The following is a 21781-nucleotide window of genomic DNA, read 5'->3' on the forward strand; positions in this document are numbered from 1 at the left end:
CGTCGACCCACCTCCCTCTCTTTCTCAGAGCGGAGAACTACTGGTGGCGGGGCCAGAACAAGCGCACGCTGAAGTTGGGCCAGTTCCCCAGGAACGTGGTGACCTCAGTTGCAGGCCTGTCGGCCCATGACATCAGCAGACCCCTCAAACACAGCTTCATCCACACAGGCCATGGAGACACAGACCCACACCGCTGCTGGGGCTTCCCGGACCGCATCGACGAGTAAGACATATCCTCAGAACTCGTGCTTCTATCTACTTGTAGCGATATGTGCCGCTTACAGTGCACATTTTTAGGTAATTGTTTGTTATACTTGCAGGACCCACAGCCTTGGCAAAAAAAAGTAGTTGTTTTTTTACCACTAGAGGGCAGTAGACTATTGTTCATATTACTGTCTATTCATGAAATTTCTATCTGCAACGTTTGACAACTGAACATGGCCCAGGGTTGGATAAGCAGATGTGAAACCTGGGGCGAGCCTCTGTACACCTGATTTATGGCTAGCCCCGGGTAGAGAACCTCTTGGTATGGTAAGTCAATAAATGTCCCCTCTCTCTCTCTGACTCGCTTGCTGCATCTCTCTCTCTCTCTTTCCTTTCTACCCCTTCTCTTGCTCTCATCCGCTATCTCTCTCATCCTCTCTCTCTATCACCCACTTTCTCTCTTTCCCTCCTCTTCTTTTGCTCTCTCGCTCTCATCCCCTCTCTCTTTCTAGTCTGTACCTAGGGAACCCCATGGACCCACCAGATGTCTTGGGGTTGGACCTCAATGCTGCCCGGCCTACTCAGCTACCAGGACGACCAAAAAGTGAGTGGCCCATTCCTAAACAACCTACCATGTAAAATTTTTGTTGGTGACTCAAGCAATTATCGTCACAATGGCATGTTTTTCTTCGTGGTTTATCTTTTTTGGGGTTGATATTTTTTGGTTGAGCTGTTCTGAACTTGACTGTTTTACACAATGAGTCCAATCTGACTTGTACTCGTCCCTTTTTGTTTTTTTATTTGTTTGTCCGTCTCCGTGGTTGTACTTTATTTATTCCATTCTCCCGCCCTCTTCTTCTTCTCTTTCACACACTTTTGTGATCTCCCTCTATCGCTCTCTCCTGTACCCCTCTCCTTCTCTCTCTGGTGGTGGCATTTTCAGAGGAGGCACCTACTCGTCCCCCCCAGCCGTTGGTGCTTGTCAAGAGTAAGTGTAGTGTCTCACTCCAGCTCACCCATTGCTCCTGCCCTCTCTGTTATCTCCTAGCTCCAGTCTTCAAAGGTACACCGTGTGCAATTGTTCCTCTCATCTCTCTCTCTTCCTCTTCTCCCCATCCCTCCCTTTTTCTCTTTCCTTCTCTTCCCAGTTACTCCATTTATCTTCTTCCTCCCTAACCTTGTTGTTTCTCCACCTCTCTCACTAACAGGTGTGCAGTCTGGGTTTCTGTGCATTGAGTGGTTAACACCTAACCAGAGAGTTGAGGAATTAAGCGTGTGTGGACCAACTTGTTGTGTATTGCAGCCTGGTTTAAAATAAATGTAATGGTTGTTTTTAACGTTTGTGTATGATTCCATCACCAAAAATATTCTAATCTTCTCTGTAAGATGTTGTTTGTTTCCGTTCATGTACAATGTATGAAATGGAAACAATTTATTTATATCCACACATTACAAATAGACACACTGAGGATTATTACCTTTTCATTTCAGGGACAACTACAGAGTCATTCATTATGTACATAAATAAATATTGCATCAAAGGCAGGCTTAAGGTTGATCACTCAAGGTAGACCGTTGGGGCATTGTTCCAAATCCTCAACGGCAGACTCGACAGCCTTGGTTTCTTAAATGATTGCCTCGCCTGGTTCACCAACTACTTCTCTGATAGAGTTCAGTGTGTCAAATCGGAGGGTCTGCTGTCCGGACCTCTGGCAGTCTCTATGGGGGTGCCACAGGGTTCAATTCTTGGACCGACTCTCTTCTCTGTATACATCAATGAGGTCGCTCTTGCTGCTGGTGAGTCTCTGATCCACCTCTATGCAGACGACACCATTCTGTATACTTCTGGCCCTTCTTTGGATACTGTGTTAACAACCCAGGCAAGCTTTAATGCCATACAACTCTCCTTCCGTGGCCTCCAATTGCTCTTAAATACAAGTAAAACTAAATGCATGCTCTTCAACCGATCGCTACCTGTACCTACCCGCCTGTCCAACATTACTACTCTGGACGGCTCCGACTTAGAATACGTGGACAACTACAAATACTTAGGTGTCTGGTTAGACTGTAAACTCTCCTTCCAGACCCATATCAAACATCTCCAATCCAAAGTTAAATCTAGAATTGGCTTCCTATTTCGCAACAAAGCATCCTTCACTCATGCTGCCAAACATACCCTACCCATACCCTGCCAAACTGACCATCCTACCAATCCTCGACTTTGGCGATGTCATTTACAAAATAGCCTCCAATACCCTACTCAACAAATTGGATGCAGTCTATCACAGTGCAATCCGTTTTGTCACCAAAGCCCCATATACTACCCACCATTGCGACCTGTACGCTCTCGTTGGCTGGCCCTCGCTTCATACTCGTCGCCAAACCCACTGGCTCCATGTCATCTACAAGACCCTGCTAGGTAAAGTCCCCCCTTATCTCAGCTCGCTGGTCACCATTGCATCTCCCACCTGTAGCACACGCTCCAGCAGGTATATCTCTCTAGTCACCCCCAAAACCAATTCTTTCTTTGGCCGCCTCTCCTTCCAGTTCTCTGCTGCCAATGACTGGAACGAACTACAAAAATCTCTGAAACTGGAAACACTTATCTCCCTCACTAGCTTTAAGCACCAACTGTCAGAGCAGCTCACAGATTACTGCACCTGTACATAGCCCACCTATAATTTACCCCAAACAACTACAACAACAACTCTTTCCCTACTGTATTTTATTTATGTATTTATTTTGCTCCTTTGCACCCCCATTATTTTTATTTCTACTTTGCACATTCTCCCATTGCAAATCTACCATTCCAGTGTTCTACTTGCTATATTGTATCTACTTTGCCACCATGGCCTTTTTGCCTTCACCTCCCTTATCTCACCTCATTTGCTCACATCGTATATAGACTTGTTTATACTGTATTATTGACTGTATGTTTGTTTTACTCCATGTGTAACTCTGTGTCGTTGTATGTGTCGAACTGCTTTGCTTTATCTTGGCCAGGTCGCAATTGTAAATGAGAACTTGTTCTCAACTTGCCTACCTGGTTAAATAAAGGTGAAATAATATAAATAAAAATTGTGGATGGACTACAGTGCTACATGAGTAATGAGCAGTTACGGCGTAGAAGTATTGTAAAGTTGCCAAAGTCATTAGTTGCCAAAGTCTTTAAGTTGCATTTGTCTGTTTGTTTTTCCAGAGCCGTGCTACGACTCGGTGACTGAGGACGAGGAGCTGACCGCCTCAGGCCTCAAGGGGCTGTCGCTACTGAAAGCGGGCTCCATCAAAGGCCTCAAGCTGAAACCCGCCACATGTGTCTCCGCCTCCAAACAGGGGGGCCGTACTATGGGCTCAGGCCACACCCCCAGTGATGTGTCACTCATCGACTTTGGGGAGGAGGTTCCCCCGGCCGCATCCTCCCCCTCCCCGGTGGTGGAGCTCCAGGTGCCCTCGTTGGCCAAGCTGGCCCTGGACGCAGAGTTTATTCTGGATCGTACTCCTACCCAGAGCCCGTGGCGCTCGCTGCCCCGCCCCTTACACCCCACGCCAGTGGTGGACTGGGACGCCCGGCCCCTACCTCCACCTCCTGCGTACGATGATGTGGCGCAGGACGAGGAGGACATGGAGGTGAGCTCCATCAACTGCCTGAATCAGCAGCAGGTGGGGATGGGTGAGAGCCACAGCCCCACAGAGACCTTGCCGGCTGGTGAGGAGAAGGCCATGGCCGGTGCAGCCGACAAACCTCTGGAGGACAACCTCTTCCTGCCCTCTAAGCAGGGCCTGGCCTCCACATCCTTCTCTCAGTCAGCTGAGATCTTTCAGGAGCTCCAGCAGGAGTGCATGAGGAGGCTCAATGTGCCCACGGGAGGAGGTCCCCAGCCCCCCTTGCTGTCCCCAATCTCCGGCCTCCAGTCAATGGACGTCCACCGCCAGATCATCTTGTTCTTCTCTGAGGACAAGCCCCAGATCCCTCCACGCATACCCATCCCGCCTCGCCCTGTCAAACGGGGGGACTACACCCGCTGGTCCGGTGACCTCTCCCTGTCCCTGACTCCAGCTTCTGAGGAAGTCCAGGACCGCCCCCCTCAGATCCCCCCGCGGGACCCCCTGTCCCAGCCGGGCTCGCGCACCCCCAGTCCCATGGGCCAACAGGTGGGCTCCCCCCAGCAAAGGACAATGGTTTTCCCCAGTGCCCCTCCTCCGCCCACATACGGATCCTACCTCTCCACGTCCCCGGGGAAACTCATGCCCACCACACATAGCTTTGCCTTGGACCCCAAATATGCCGCACCCAAGGTCATCCAAGCACAAGCCCAGGGTAAGGACCTGACCAAGGGGCCCTGCATCCTGCCCATTGTCCGCGACGGCCGCAAAATCAGCAACACGCACTACTACCTCCTGCCCGAGAGGCCGCCTTACCTGGACCGCTACGACCGCTTCTTCAGGGAAGCGGAAAATGTGCCGACTGGTGGCAGCGGTGGGATATGCGAGGAGAGGCGGCAGGCCAACACGGCCACAGTCAGGCCCATGATGGTGAACCAGCAGCCGCAGAACCAGGGGGGAGACCTCAAGCCCAACTTTTCCTCCAACAACAACACTAGCCTGGGCTTTCGGCTGGGCATGAAGTCCTCTCTCAGCCTGCCCAGGGTCAGCTCTGACGGGTCAGCCGGCAGGGCAGAGGGGGGAACCACAGCAGACGGGGTCAAGATGGTGAGTAGTACCAAAGGCTCCAGCCTCAGATTATTTATTTTTTAATCAGTATTCAGTTGATTTGATTTTCAATAACAAACGAACACAGGAAAGAACATGAACTAATACACAAAATCAAAGGGGGGAGGAAACCACTACTGTTATATTACAAAAACTAGAATGAGTAATGAAGAACACAAGAAAAGATATACAAAAAAGTAGAAATAAATAAGAAATTAAGGATTTTTTTGCAGTGTTTGTTTGTGCTGCGTTTGTAATTTTGTTCTGTGATGCCAAATCAAAGGCTTGGCTATAGGGACTTTGGACTTTTATGATGTAAATAAACCACAGCAGGGCAGTGTATTCAAGTACTGAGAAGTGTTCCGCAGACACACACACGCCTTAACTTTTTGCATCAATGCGCAAAACTTTCTAACCAATCAATCTAAATCAACACTCTCAACCAATCAAGTATCCATCAAAGCTGATTTAAAAGATTACACTCTGGAATGACATTCTGAAAAATATTTGTTGTATTTTTTTTTTATTCAGGGAATATCCATTGAGACCTGGGTTTAATTCACAAGGTGAATTAATCACAGTAAGACAACAATCAAATACAATCTGAAACCAAACAGCGATCAATACAATGTAAAAGAAATTCAAAATACAGAACACAATGTAAGAATAGCATTCCTCAGCTACTATGTCCTCAATAGTTTTAAATTGGGTTCCCTAGGTACAGACTAGAAAGAAAGAAAATGAGAGAGAGAGTAAGAGAGGAGGATGGAAAGAGAGAGAGAAAGTGGGAGATAGAGTGGATGAAAGCAAGAGAGGGGGTGGAAAGGAATGAGAGAGATATACAGCAAGCGGGTCAGAGAGAGACATTTATTGACATACCATACCAAGAGGTTCTCTACCTGGGGCTAGCCATAAATCAGGTGTAGAGTGTACAATTGCGAGCGACACTAATACAGTACATCTTTGCCCCCAACCCATGCCATTGGCACAGTCTTAAGGTAAGCTTTAGGAATAACACTCCTAAAGGCAAGTCTGTGGGTTAAGTTGCAATAAACACCTAAATTGAATATAATATTGTTGTGCTCTTGATCAATTGATGAAAGTATGGCTGCGTCTGAAATGGCACCCCATCCCGTAGGGATTATATAGGGAAGAAGGTGTCATTTCGGACACCAATCCCAATCTGCCTTCAGAATGTCCCTTCAGAAAGTATTCACACGCCATTGACTTTTTCCACATTGTGTTACAGCCTGAATTTAAAATGTATGACATGAATAATTTTTTTGTAACTGGCCTACACACAATACACCATAATGTCAAAGTGTAATTATATATTTTTTGTAACTTTTTTTTATACAAATGTTTTAAAAATGAAAAGCTGAAATGTCTTGACTCAATAAGTATCCGACCCCTTTGTCATGGCAAGCCTTAATGCTGCATGGACTCAAGCTCACAGAACGGGACCGCTGAAGCGCGTAGCGCCTAAAAATAATTCTGTGCTCGGTTGAAACACTCACTACCAAGTTCCAAACTGCCTCTGGAAGCAACATCAGCAGAAGCACTGTTCGTAGGGAGCGTCATGAAATGGCTTTCCATGACCAACCAGCTTCACACAAGACTGAGATCACCATGCGCAATGCCAAGCGGCGGCTGGAGTCGTGTAAAGCTCGCCGTCATTGGACTCTGGAGCAGTGGAAACGTGTTCTCTGAAGTGATGAATCATGTTTCACCATCTGGCAGTCCGATGGACAAATCTGGGTTTGGCTACTTGCCCGAATGCATAGTGCCCAACTGTAAAGTTTTGTGGAGGAGGAATAATGGTCTGGAACTGTTTTTCATGGTTTGGGCTAGGCCCCTTAGTTCCAGTGAAGGGGAATCTTAATGCTACAGCATACAATGACATTCTTGACGATTCTGTGCTTGCACCATTGTGGCAACAGTTTGGGGAAGGTCCTATCTTGTTTCAGCATTACAATTCCCCCGTGCACAAAGCAAGGACAATACAAAAATGGTTTGTCGAGATCTGTGTGGAAGAACTTGACTGGCCTGCACAGAACCCTGACCTCAACCCCATTTGAACACTTATGGGATGATTTGGAACACTGCCTGCGAGCCAGGCCTAATCGCTCAACCTCACTAATGTTCTTGTGGCTGAATGGAAGCAAGGCCCCGCAGCAATGTTCCAACATCTGGTGGAATGCCTTCCCAGAAGAGTGGAGGCTGTTATAGCAGCAAAAGGGGGACCAACTCCTCCATATTAATGCCCGTGAATTTGGAATGAGATATTCGACGAGCAGGTGTCCACATACTTTTGGTCATGTAGTGTACCTCCCTGAAACCTCTGTACCCCATAAGGTCCCTCAGTCGAGCAGTGAATTTCAAACACAGATTCCAGGGAGGTTTTCCAATGCCTCGCAAAGAAGGGCTCCTATTGGTAGATGGAGAAGGGAAAAAAAGACATTTTATTATCCCTTTGAGCATGGTGAAGATATATAAATTACACTTTGGAGGGTTTATCAATACACCCAGTCAATACAAAGATACAGGCATCCTTCCTTACTCAGTTGCCGGAGAGGAAGGAAACCACTTGGGATTTCACCATGAGGCCAATGGTGACTTAAAACAGTTACATAGTTTAGTGGCTGTGATAGGAGAACTGAGGATGAACAACATTGTAGTTACTCCACAATACTAAGGGACAGATAGGAATTTACAGAATGACTACCTGGAGGAAAATGGGGGAGGGTCCTGCTTTTTCAATTTCAGTCAAGGGGAAGGTTTAGTATTTAAATCTAGTCCAGGGGAGGGTCATGTAATTGAATTGATAAAATGTCAATATTTGTCAGTGTTAGTATTAGTTGCTTATTAGGCTATATATCGATGTGTGCCCGATGCCGCCCCTCATCTCTGATTCTCCACTGGGCGCGTAATATCAATTGTTTAGTGTGGTCTTGATCAAATGATCCATAGGGTATGAAGTACATGCTCAGAGAAGCATAGCGCAAACTTATATTTCTAAGATAGCTGCTGGGAAGGTGTAAATAAAACTAGGTTGCATTACACACCAACACTTAGCCCCCGGCCTTCTCTGTTCTTGCTGATCAAATACATGTTTTGTGTGCTGCTTAACCAGGACCAGAGTCAAACGTTTATTCTGATTTCATTTTTTTTTTTTTTTGATTAGGCCTAGTCCAAAAAATGCACCATCTTGCTCATGGACTAGCCTCTGTTCTGTTCAATTTGAGAAGAATTGCGCGAAGATGAGAAGGTGGACCGGTGTTCAACTTTGATAGCTGCCTACTACTATAATTTAATTTATTAAAGACAATATGTTTCTTGCCCATTCATGTATTTATCAGAGTTATTGACCTCACAATAAGCCAGATTTGAGTAACTTGAAGCAGCAGCCGCAGCACAATCTATCGGAAAAGGACAGCTCATATATACTGAAAGTAGGCAAATTCAGGTAGGCATAATTCATTTCAACCGTCTACATTTTAATTAGACTTTACTAACATCAAGTTGGCTTTGTGTTGGAGCATATTTCCTTCTATTTAAGAAATTAAAGGTATTCCTACCTGTTTGACAGATGAAATTAGGCTAATAGTCTAGCTCGGCTAGGGGTGAAAAATCCCCCAATTTGTGCCACAGTTTAGACTACCGATAGATGCTGCGGTCAGTCAGAGTTGAGTGTAGCCTAATGGCTAAAAAGGGCAAAGGTGCAATGTATTCAAGGTTTAAGTCATCTAAAGTTTTATATGTCTAACTCAATATCACAAACCTGATTTGCCCTAACAAAAAAAGCATCCCTACAAATATATAAATGTATTATAATCCACATAATTCAAACGAAATGAGCTGTAGCAAGAGGAGAGAGACTGCACATGCTAAAGACAATCAGAAAGAATGTGTCTTTAACCCTACATTATCATATAACTTATTTTGAACAAAAGCCAGGAATGAGTGAGTCACTCAGCCCTATGTTTCTGTTCCTGCATCTGTTGCCTATTTGAGTGTTTGTTTTTAATATCCTAGTGAATCTGTGATCACCAAGCCTCATGCAACTTCAAAATGTTGGATAAAGCAATTTCACAAGTCCATCTGTTTTTATTTGTTGCTATTCTGTATTAAAGGCTTTACGTTTTTTTTTCTCATTAGACAGACTCTCTGGTATTATTTCAGTTATTTAGTGTTGTTTACACTGTTCCAAATGGGCAGAAAAATAACATTGTAATCTAACAGCACCTGTTTGTCATGCAACAGTATCTCTTGCGCTTTTGACAATCAATTGGAATGAGGCCTAACTCACATGATATGCCTAAAATACTTATATCCACTAGGCTAATAAATAATCCAATTTTTCCTTTTGATTATTTAATGAACCTATATTAACCTAATTACTATGGGAATAAATATCACTGAATGATGGAAATATTTGAATAAAGTAGGCTAATGCAATTGAAGGCAACAAATTGTTGCTGACTGAAATACCCAAAGTCATCCAATTGTTATAATAGGATTTGAAGCAATAGCCTACCAGTGTGTGGTCAACTATTTCAGCACCGGTTGGTGCTGCTTTGAGACAAGCATGGGGACTGGTCTTGATAAATCAATCCGATTTTTATTTTCACTACATCTCCATTTGGATATTGGTTAGCCTACAATTAGGCTGTGGAAATGTTAGGATTGTTTTGCTCTTCACTCTGTCGCTTAGTAGCCTAGGCCTACTCCCAACCGGTCACGGTGTACAGCACCATATTTTCCTAACGGAAACCACGAGGCCTACATAGGCTACTGTAAAATGCATTTCTGTTTTCTTGAAACACCATAATATTAATCAATTTAATTAAGCAGAATTGCTAACAGTATAAACAACAAAACAATACAATAATAATTTGCAAACAAATGGATAATCGATCCCATATGGTCTGTTCTAACAAAAAAGGTTTTAAAGTCTCGTACAGCCAATATACAAACAGTCAAATGCATTTGTGAATTCATTCGCTTTACCCAACGTTGCGGTTTATTCAAAGCTCCCTTTATTATTTTATTTTATAACTAAAATGCTTGACTGTATTTAAAGACATGGATGACTGGTGTGCTGTGCAACGACGTGCCCAAATTAATGATTTGATTGATATACTGTATATTGTAGTAGGCCTTTATGCCAGTAAGTAAGTTATGTTAAAACAGCTACAGCAAACAGGACTCTTAGGCCTAAAGCTCCATGTAATTTCAATAACTTAATTTTAATAAAAACCTTGAACCCACCTGTCCCTGACATTTCCTAAATATTTATATGTTCCACTCTAGTAGTAGGCCTACATAGAGATAAATATGGTAAAACACTAAAACTTCCTGAGCATTTCTTCCTCGAAGCACCATGAAGGTCTACTGCGCAATATGGATATTAACAGTAGAATAGATGGGACTCGATGAGTAGCCTACCAATAGCCACCAGTCTAATAAATTATTTAATATACACAATCACAAAGAAATCCTTTTTTTATGTATAAGGAGGTCATAAAACAATGGTACTAAGACAATTTATTTAAAAATAACAGAATAGCATGTATGTATCTGTGCTATAGTAGCTGAGGCTATGGCTGCGCAATGTCAATGAAATGAACGTGTTAATTTAGCAGACATCACATGCTTATATTCCCCAGCCCGTTACAATATGAACATGATGGAATATAACAGAATACAATAAAAAGGATATTTTCCCCAAATCTGTATTTACTGATTGTAATCAGTAGGCATGTAGCTGTGATTATTCTATGAAAACATTGTATTTTGAAAGAGAGACCATCTGTAAAACAATTTGTGTAAGCAAGCACCAACTTTTAAATGAGGACCCACTGTATAAGCACAAGCAAAGTCCTAGAGGACAACCTGATTCATCAGACACTGGGAGATGATTAATCTTTCAGTAGGCCAATAACCTAAAACACAAGGCCAAATCTACACGAGTTTCTTACCAAGAGTTAAAGTGGCTGAGTTACAGTTTTGACATAAATCTACTTGAAAATCTATGGCAAGACCTGAAAATGTATAGCAATGACCAACAACCAATTTGACAGATCTTGAAGAATTTTGAAAGGAATAATAGGCAAATGTTGCACAATCCAGGTGTTGGTTCTACTAAGTATTGACTCCGGGGTGTGAATACTTACATTTGCAAACATTTCTAAAAACATGTTTTCACTTTGTATAGCGTGTAGATGGGTGAGAAAATCTATTTGAGCAATTTTGAATTTAGGCTGTAACAACAAAATGTGGAATAAGTCAAACGCGTATGAATACTGTATATTATAGGGAAAAGAGTGCCATTTCAGACGCAGCCGTTGTTTTGTGGTTGCATGTGCCATCATTGAACAGGAGGGGGCAACAGAAGGCCATTCTTGACCAGTCTTTACATAACATTAACTCCTATTTAGGCACTATTTGTGTGCTTACTGTTTTGTTTGCTTGCTTGCATCTACTCCTTACTGGTGGATTGATTGCTTCCTCACTAAACTGAAATTCAATATTACAAACTGTAACCAAATTGCAGTTGATGTATAACAACCAAATATATAATTTGTGCACAGAGACCACTTGGGTGATGGATATACTGCGCAAAAGGTCTTGGAAAATGATCAATAGGGAGTCTGGATTAAAGCAGTCTGTCAGTCACTCACTCTCACACATTAAAGATAGTGATGCACTGCTATGACATTTTTGGCCAATGCCGATATCCAATATTTTCCTTGCCCCCCAAAAAACGATACCGATAATGATAACCGATATAAAAAAAATCGGCATTTTAAGCGTTCAAGTACAGTTAAATAGTTAACACACACATGGACGCAGTGGTCTAAGGCACTGAATCTCAATACAAGAGGCGTCAATACAGTCCCTAGTTCGAATCCAGGCTGTATCACATCCGGCCGTGATTGGAAGTCCCATAGGGCGACGCACAATTGGCCCAGTGTCGTCCGGGTTTGGCCGGGGTAGCCGTCATTGTAAATAAGAATCTGTTCCTAACTGACTTGCCTAGATTAAATAAAGGTTACACACACACCACACTGACCAAAACGTCATTTTGTTAATAACATAATAATTGAATGCGTTCATACATTTTTTTATATACTTATTACACATTGATTACACTATCACTCGTATTTCAAATTCACAACGATTCGTCGATAAGTATGCTGATACTGGTAAAGTTGTCTCGTGCACCTACAGTGCTGGTCATTAAAAAAGCTAGCTAGTTCATGGATGCCAACAATGTTCTTTCTCAAAAACATAGCAAAACGAAATTACTGTTCCAGTAGCTATATTTAGCTAGCTAAATATATAGCTAGGTGTCATCATCTAAAATAAACCAAATTTATAACACGGTTCTTATTTGATTAATGGTGGTCGGACCCATCTATGTGAAGCTAGCCACAATAAAGATTAGCCACAATAGCGGACTTTGCGGTTAGCTTTCAAAATAAAAGTGTGTCTTTGACAGTGATGCAAATGAATACAAATAGTAGAATTATCCCATAATTGAATAGATCATGCTAAATGAGGTTGGAATGTTTCTATATAAAATCAACAAGACAATTTATTAATTTGACAAAATTATTTTGAAATCACACTGGATGTATTATACTTTAGAATTGCATTAGGGGCATACTTATTTCATTGTACAGCCTTACCCCATGTCATTGATCCACAATCCATAGGTATCAGTCTACTCCGTGACACCCAGAGAACATTAGTGTTGTAGCTTTTATTGCGGGACTCTGAAACAACTGTGAATTGAGCCACATTTAATGGCAACCTATGTGTATTGAACACTATTCCCAGAGGAAAAACAATGCTGCGTGGATGTTTTGGAGACTGATAACTCTGAGGAGGACGTTGGGGAAAAAAATATATTGGGTATCGAGTAGACTGATACCCCATTTCTTCCCCAATCCTTAGGTAAAGCTGTACAGCACAATATGAATATAAATACACACAATAGGCTGACTGGGGAGGTGATTTTACAGTCACAGTCCCACCATAAGCGCTACAATGATAATTTTGGCATAAACTCTTCACAGTTGTGTTCTGTGGGTGTCAGGGAGTAGACTGATAACCCATTTCATTGCTTCACATTCCAACCTTGTTTAACATTATATAGCGTAAATATGGCATGATTCCACCTACTGTAACATTCTGCATCACTTTCAAATATGTACTTTTATTTTGAAGGCAAACCGCAAATTCCACTATTGTGCCTAATCCTTATTGTGGCTAGCTTCACAACACATAACACGGTCAGGTCGAGCCTCACTAGCCAGATGAAGCTAGCTGGCTGCTTATAACGTTAGCTTTGGGCAACAGGGTTAAGTAGCTGGCTAGCTATTATTTTCATGAACTGAAATTCAATTCCAGTAGGCGAACAACAAGTGGCTACCTAGCTAATATTTACTCACAAGGAGTCCTAGTCCAAGGAGTCCTTGTTTTCAGGTTGGTTGTATTGGTGCTAGCTAGGTAACGCTACCAAGCTAAAGCTAGCTAGCTAGCTACCCCAGAAGTTGCGTTCGAACAAATAATGCTTTATTACCAACGCGGTATTGTAAACACGTCGTTCGTGGCAGGTGGTTGCTTGCTGCAGACTTTTTTGTACAGCTTTGACAGTGCTACTGATTAGTGGTGGCACTTGGCTTGCACGTGCAAATTCAGAACACACAACATTCTATATTAGAACTGTGTTATTTGACGTGTCAAATTAAAAACTTATGTAACGTGTCAAATAGTGTTATTGTAAAGTCCCAAACGCCGATATGTTCACCGATATATCGTGCATCCCTAATTAAAGCACTCACTCACTCATAGAATTTACTCATTCACTGCAATCTGATTCACTACCCTTCTCCAAAAGTGTGCACTCATTTACTCCCTCATGCATTTAACAGCATTGGATTGGTGTAAGGATGGCTGCAGACACTTTCCACCATATTCCTCACACCAGTCTCTATTCCTTTTAAATCCATGAGGGGGAGTGTATGAGTGCACACTTCGGGATAAGGGTAGAGAAACATAATGTAGCCAATCACTCACACCAAAAGAATGACAGACACTCAAAAATGCATAATTGAATTACTCTTGATAAGTTTTTGTTTATGTTGTTTTGATTGTCAGCAGAGATCTGCCCAGCTGATTGGTCAGTGTAGCAGCAACATTGACCTAATTTGTTGTTTGTGTGGCATCCACAGGTGCAGGAGGCGGTCCATGGCGTGACTATAGAGGAGTGTCACACAGCCCTCCAGAACCACAACTGGAACGTGCAGAAAGCTGTGCACTACCTCAAGGTAGGGGCCCATGGCGGTAGTACACTATTACCTTGCCACACTATTGAGCTGTACTTCGTTGGCCTGGTTACACATCCACCTTAATTGCTGAAACCGTACTGGAAAGGATCGTGCAGATGCAACAAATCTGATCACAGCACAGTTTGAGTGGGCACAATAGTGTATAAAGGGTCTATTATACCAGTGATCACCACAGCCCTAGTAAACCTTCAAGAGTCAAGAGTAAATAATTAGATCTGAGCCTTAGGAAGTTGTGTGTAAAAAGCATGAGTTGACCCACAGTTGGAGAGTTGCTGAGTAAAGGAATAGTAAACTTATGAAAAAATATTCACATGCAAAAAAAACTCTATGATTTGTAAACAGGCAGTTGTAGATGTAGATTGTGTGACTTCATTTTTCTTTAGGACATTGTGCAAATAGAACAGCACTAGCTTAAAAACGGTATTGAAATATCTGATGATGGATACATAAGTTCTGATGGTGAGTTGTAACTGATCCTGTTGCTCTCAGGTTGAGCAGCTTTTCTGTCTTGGCCTGAAGACCAGGACGGAGTGTCTCAAGGTGCTGGAGATGCATGACTGGAACCTGGAGGTGGCCAGCACTCAGCTCCTGGACTCCTACGGCTCCGTCCGGCAAAGGTAAAATAGGGACCCCATGGAACTTAGAGAATTCAGGAGAACCTAACCCTGCTGGGCAGGCTTTTGCTCCAGACAAGCAGGCATGTTCAGTAGGGCACACTCACTGTTACAAAATGTTTTTAAATTAAACATGTAAATGAACTTTTCTTATTGGACACGTCAAAGTAGTCCCCATCTCAGTCAGTTTTATTCAGTTTGGTACAAGACACTGATTCTACTAATCAAGAATCAGTTAGTTGTGTGCTGCTGCTTGGTCAAGCCCTATAACCTCTGTCTATCCACAACTTCAACTGTATTGACTCACGTTAATCTAGCACCAAATAAACTAGATGGAATTGTGAATTTACTTTGATTTGTTTTCGAAACATCAATATAAACCTCTCCCCCAATTGCAGGCGGTGACCGATGTCACAAGGAGCAACGGCTGAGTCCGTTCAGAACTCTTTCATTCATCAGCGGTCTTTGAAGGGGCGGAGTCTGCTCCCGTCTCTCCATTACGATTTGCCAGATGCATCCAATATGCAGTCTTGCCCACACTGAGGACCTGGAAGCTAACCCGCACTAACCCCGAATAGGAGCGGAAGTCTGCTTAGAATGCAAGGAGTGGAACCATACTCTTGAAGGGACCATGTTGTCTGCTGGTCCCTTACCTATAGCTCAGCACTGAAGGAAAAATGTCCTCTTTCGGTGCTGGTCTACCCAATTCAGTTATATCACTGCCACAATAGACCAACCTAGATTACCCCTTTGTGTTATTACTAACTTATATGAATCAGGGTCGTATTGCATCCCTTTGAAAATCAACAGAAACGGCAGTACCATAGTAAAAGAGTAGACCTCTCCTCTGCCAAAGCACTCCCCTACACCCCTACTGTATGTGTGCTGTGTTAGGCCACTCAGTTTGGATAGGGACTTTGTTTTCGGGTTGTCAGCATCTTTCTGCTGCAATGCCCGCCTTCCCAGGCCTCCCAAGGTGCTCTACTGCGTTTCAGCAGAGGTCAAAGTTCAAAAAGCGCACCTGGAAGGAGGGAACGAACATTAAAGAGAACTTAACAATATGCATCTGGTCCACGTTTAAGTGGACTCCTTCTTTTATGTTCTGTTCTACAGAGTTCTATTTGATTTATATTAAGGAGAGGAATTACTTTTTTATGCACACATACAGTATATTATATATAAGAAGAGTTCAGATGTTTTGAGTTTATATATTTGCAGCGAATATGTGCTGAAATGTGGTGTTTTTTCTTTTTTGTTCTCTGTTCTTTCATATATTTTGCTTTTGAACCGGTTGTTTGAAAAGGGGGACATATTGAAAATGTTCAACTCTCTTGAGATGTTTTATTTTATTTTGATCAGTTAAGCTGTTTGTTAGAATGTGCTCACCCTGAATTGAGTTCACCTGTGGCTCTAAGTACTATTAATTTGATCCACCCAAATGTCCATTTAATCGTTCCCTACTGGTGAACAGAACAATTTGACACCTGACTCTTTTTTTGTGCTCCCTCACTATCTACTCTAAGTACTTTTCCCACACAAAACTACTATTGAAAATGGCCCACTGGCTTGCTTATTTTCAAAGCACATTGATACTTAAATAATTAATTAAGAACGTTGCCAGTGCTCCAGGACAAAGATTTCCCGAGCAGAGACAATACCCCTAGTAACTAGTCTTTACCTCAACTATTAGGAGCTAAAACCTTTAGTCAGCACCCATAGGTTGCAGAGAATTTTGAGGGGAAGAAATTTCAGTACTGGCCCTAGTTGGTTACTCACATCAAGCACATGCAAGATCCAAAATGTCACAATACTGGATTAGACTCGGCCAATAAAGTATGCAGACCTCTCAAAACCTAGAACAAACTGTAATGTAAAATGTGAGTGTCTGTTTTCGATGTATTTTCTATACTGTGCTATCCTCTATATTCATCATAGACCAGTGGAGCAGCTATTCTGCAATGGTTGCACGCAACCTGCTGTTTTCCGTGTGTTATGATTCAAATTATGTTTTTGAACATTAAGATCTTTTATAGTTGATTCCAATATGTAAATAAGTCTTACCTGAGAAGGCCTGAAAACTGAACTCAAATCAGTTAAAATTCCAGCACAGACCAACACGGTTAAACTGGCAGACTCCAAGTAGACCACACCTACCAGTGTAGCGGGCTTGCAGGCTGGTCTTTCCCCAGTCTTTCTGTAGTCACTACCAATTTGGACGTTTGACTGGGTTTGTGCCTGTCTCTGTGTGTGAAACAGACTGTCTAGACATTCTCCAGTGTCTGTTTGTGAACACAGTGTACTGTCTCATAAACACTTTGCTCGTGTTACAAACTCAAACTTTGTCTTTTTGCCCTGTTCTTTCAGTCGTTTGCCCTCGCAGATAAGGTCTGGATGTGTTAAATCAATTTGACAGTACGCCCCATAGCCTATTGCAGGATTTAACCTGTAGTGACGCCCAACCCGTGAACGGGACCGTTATCATCATCTGACACTAATTAGCATAACGCAACGGACATAAATCTTCCTTGAAAATATTCCTATTCATGAAAATCACAAGTGAAATATATTGGAACACAGCTTAGCCTTTTGTTAATCACCCTGTCATCTTAGATTTTCAAAATATGCTTTACAGCCAACGCTAGACAAGCATTTGTGTAAGTTTATCATAGCCTAGCATGGCATTATGCCTTGCCAGCAGCAGGCAAACTTGTCACGGAAATCAGAAAAGCAATCAAATTAAATCGTTTACCTTTGATGAACTTCGGATGTTTTCACTCACGAGACTCCCAGGTAGACAGCCAAAGTTCATTTTTTCCCAAAATATTATTTTTTAGGCGAAATCACTCCGTTTGTTCTTCACGTTTGGCTGAGAAATCGCCCGGAAATTGCGGTCACCACAACGCCGAAAAATATTTCAAATTAGCTCCATAATATCAACAGAAACATGGCAAACTCTGTTTAGAATCCATCCTCAAGGTGTTTTTCTAATATCTATTCGATAATATATCCGTCGGGACAATTCCTTTTTCTCTAGAACCGATTGGAGTAATGGCTACCTCTGCACTTTACACGAGAATCTCTCTTGGAGCCACCATGTGACCACTTACGCAATGTGCCCCCATACGGCTATTCTTCAACAGAAATGCGTAAAACTACGTCACAATGCTGTAGACACCTTGGGGAATACGTAGAAAGCGTAAACTCGTTGATGGTACATTCACAGCCATATAGGGAGTCATTGGAACGCAGCGCTTTCAAAACCTGGGGCACTTCCGGACTGGATTTTTCTCAGGCTTTCACCTGCAACATCAGTTCTGTTATACTCACAGACAATATCTTTACAGTTTTGGAAACGTTAGAGTGTTTTCTATCCAAAGCTGTCAATTATATGCATATTCTAGCATATTTTCCTGACAAAATATCCCGTTTAAAACGGGAACGTATTTTTTCCAAAAATGAAAATACTGCCCCCTAACACCAAGAGGTTATTAATAGAGTGAGGCGATCTGTCTTACCTATCCTCCCGTAAAGATTTATACAAGCCAATCCTCAAAGGGCTGCAGTAAAGGGTACATGTTCTTGGTTTGGAACACAGCCATTGTAGAACTTTCTGAACGCAATAATAATGATCCTCTTCCAAACAGTCAAGGCCATCCAGCCGTGACAAAAAGAGAATGCTTCCATTGCTGTGAACTCCTTGATATACATCAAAATCCATGTTGTAGTTCCATGTCCCCATGTCTTACACCGTTGATATATTTGATACCAAGCTGCTGTAGTTGTAGAAGGACTGAAGCGACCTTGTGGTATTATTACCCAAATTAATGTTCTCCTGTTCATGTTTTTTAAATGTTTTATGGTTGTATTACCTTTTTGTTGGTTTGTTAGTTCAATCCGACTTACCTGTACCAATGTACTTTCCCAGAAAGTGTTTTATTTTCACATGGCTGTACAGTAGATTTCCCCCCTGGGTGTTCGGAATTGTGCAAGAGGGCAAATGCAAGTTAATGCTGACGATCTCAAATGTATAAATGTATTTTTTATTAAAGAATTAACTTTTTTTTATACCTTGCTCTCATTATGTCTAATTCTTTCTCTTGGAACACCTTGATGACCGTTGATTGGGTAGCATTTAATGTACAGCGAGGAAAGTGCCAATTATCACGCTCTTAGTTTGAAGTCAGAAAAGCATCTTACACAACACTTAGAAGAATGTGCAGCTAATTACTCACCTAGGACTAATTAGCAATAACGAGCTAAAGGGTAGCCTGACAGCTCTGTATGCTCTTAATTTAGCTGAAAGAGATTCTGTAACTACATATTTTTAATAAAGCCTCAAATAAAATGCACTTAGCTAGCTTTGGGGCATCTTACTCGAGTCCCCATGACATGTGCATCGTTTGTATGCACCTAAAGGACCAAATGGCCAAATCGATGGTTACGGTTTAATTTCAGTCTGTGTGCATGAAATGTGTGTACAGTAAAGTCCACCTTCTGTGTGTCTTGTGTTTGTGTGCGTATCCACCCTTTAATGGCCTTGGTTTGTGAGTGATCAATCTGAATCAATTAGGTTGATTGACTCAACCTTTTGACAGATGGCTTTGCTCTCTACAAGGACACAGACCTTGATTTATATTGATCCTAGTTTCCCCATTATAAATTAGTATTTTTCTTATTATAAAACGATGCCACTTGTGTGAGTACATAAAGTGATCTTCCTTTATACAACTGATATGAAAATGTCCCATTTGTGTTTTATGATACAGTGGGATTCCTGATGATGATTTAAAATGACTCGCAGTCAATAAAAAGGAAAATTTAACTTTATTATGCAATAAATGTCAGTTATGTAGCTATGGAGTCGCTTGTTATAAATATTGGAGGTTGGCATTTCCAAGATAGAGGGCCTGAACATACTCTTTCTCATACACACGCACTGCCACTTTCTGGGCTGCTGAACTTTTGCTTACTAATGAAAAGTGCATGTCCTCCATTCGTCTTTGTGATGTCTGCACAGTATGGTTGCCGTTCCCAGGCAAAATTATTAATATCTGTCGTCCCGATCATTATGGGCTAGAGGAGGCATCGGCATTAGAAGATTCCCCAGAGAAATTATTTTGTTTCTCGCAAATAAAAAGGGGAGAAAAGGAAAGGCTGGAGAGGAAAGATGTAGAAATAAATTGAATCCAGTAAAATGTTATGTCATATGCTTAGAAAAAAACTGGTGTAGACGAACAGTGAAATGCTTACTTGCAGCCCCCTTCCCAACAATGCAGAGAAAAAAAGAGAAATAATAGAAAAATAATAACACGAGGAATAGCTAAATGCACAAAGAGTGACGCTAACTTGGCTATTTTCATGGGCTACCAGTACTGAGTCGATGTGCAGGGGTACGAAGTAATTGAGCTAGATATGTACATATAGGTAGGGATAAAATGACTAGGCAACAAGATAGATATAATCAGCGTATGTGATGAGTTAGTGCAAAAAGAGTCCATGAAGATTGTCCCGGTTGCTATTGGTTAACTATTAAACTACCTATTTAGCAGTCTTATGGCTTGGGGGTACAGTAGAAGCTCTACATAGTCCTGTTGATTCCAGACTTGGAGCATCGGTACCGCTTGCCATGCGGTAGCAGAGAGAGAAATGTCTATGACTTGGGTGGTTGGAGTCTTTAACAATTTCTAGGGCCTTCCTCTGACACTGCTTAGTATAGAGGTCCTTGATGGCAGGGAGCTCGGCCCCAGTGATGTACTGGGCCGTACGCACCACCCTCTGTAGCGTCTTGCGGTCGGGTGCCAAGCATTTGCCATACCAAGCGGTGAAAGCCACCAGTCAAGATGCTCTCAATGTTGCAGCTGTATAACTTTTTGCAGATCTGAGGGCCCATGCCGAATATTTTCGATCTCCTGAGGGGAAAGAAGCATTGTCGTGCCTTCTTCACGACTGTGTTGGTGTGTGTTGACCATGATAATTCCTTAGTGATATGGCTCTCGACCCTCTCCAGTACAGCCCCATCGATGTGGATTTGGACATGCTCGGCCCAGGATCCAGGGAAGTGTTCAGTCCCAGGGTGCTGAGCTTTGTGATTAACTTGAGTGCGCAAGGGTGTTGAACACTGAGCTATAATTAATGAACACCATTCTCATGTAGGAGTTCCTCTTGTCCTGGTGGGAGAGGGCAATGTGGAGTGCAATAGAGATTGCATTACTGTGGATCTGTTAGGGTGGTATTTCGAAATGGAGTGGGTCCAGGGTGTCTGGGCTGATTGTGTTAATTTGAGTGATGACCAGCCATTTGAGTGATGACCAGCCATTCCATGGCTACAGATGGGAGTGCTGACAGATAACCTGTCATTTGGACAGGTTACCTTGACCTTCTTGGGTACATGGACTATGGTGGTCTGCTTGAAACATGTAGGTATTACAGACTGGTCACACAATGCAGATAGCCCGGTTAGCCAATGTGCGGGAGCACTGGTTGGTCGGCCCAATTGAGGTAGTATGTACATCAGAACGCAAACCTGTGTGTAAAGCCATCATTGACATCATAAATGCATGGTTTGTGTGAAAATATACGTGAAATGTACATATCTCAAGATGATCTTCGGCCCCAGGCGCCACCTGACATCAAGCCATCATATTGCTCTAAAAACAATGCCATCACTACCTAATGCTGGCAAAATAATGACAGACTGCTCTGGGGAATGGTTAGCTAAAATGTTGCGGTTGTCCCCAATGCTACTCAAACACTCAACCTTGTGATTGCTAGACAGTCGCGGTATACGCTCAGCCATCCTCCCTGACCAACCACCCTACTTTATTTTCTGTCTAAAGTAACCAGACCATTACTACATACATGATATTATCATACATCTTGGAGTTACACAAAAAT

The 21781-nt window shown here is 42.4% G+C and overlaps 1 protein-coding gene across 9 annotated transcripts in view; it reads left to right on the forward strand.

The window, feature by feature from the left end:
- The window catches only part of tnk2b (tyrosine kinase, non-receptor, 2b), a 173447-nt gene extending 154493 nt beyond the window's left edge, over positions 1-18954 (forward strand). For 4 of the 9 annotated variants that reach the window (XM_090181791.1, XM_090181790.1, XM_090181789.1 and 1 more), the window contains 7 exons: positions 29-223; positions 717-808; positions 1148-1267; positions 3404-4914; positions 14157-14252; positions 14763-14890; positions 15286-18954. In XM_090181791.1, coding sequence (XP_090037917.1) covers positions 29-223; positions 717-808; positions 1148-1267; positions 3404-4914; positions 14157-14252; positions 14763-14890; positions 15286-15292 — 2149 coding nt within the window. In that variant the 3' untranslated portion in view covers positions 15293-18954. The remainder of the gene's footprint in view (positions 1-28; positions 224-716; positions 809-1147; positions 1268-3403; positions 4915-14156; positions 14253-14762; positions 14891-15285) is intronic. The other 5 variants (XM_021612735.3, XM_021612733.3, XM_021612732.3 and 2 more) reach the window with 2 other exon arrangements.
- Positions 18955-21781: the final 2827 nt, after the last annotated feature.

Source organism: Oncorhynchus mykiss, chromosome 8 (assembly GCF_057628025.1).
Source record: "Oncorhynchus mykiss isolate SJ-2025 chromosome 8, ASM5762802v1, whole genome shotgun sequence".
Classification (NCBI taxonomy): Eukaryota; Metazoa; Chordata; class Actinopteri; order Salmoniformes; family Salmonidae; genus Oncorhynchus; species Oncorhynchus mykiss.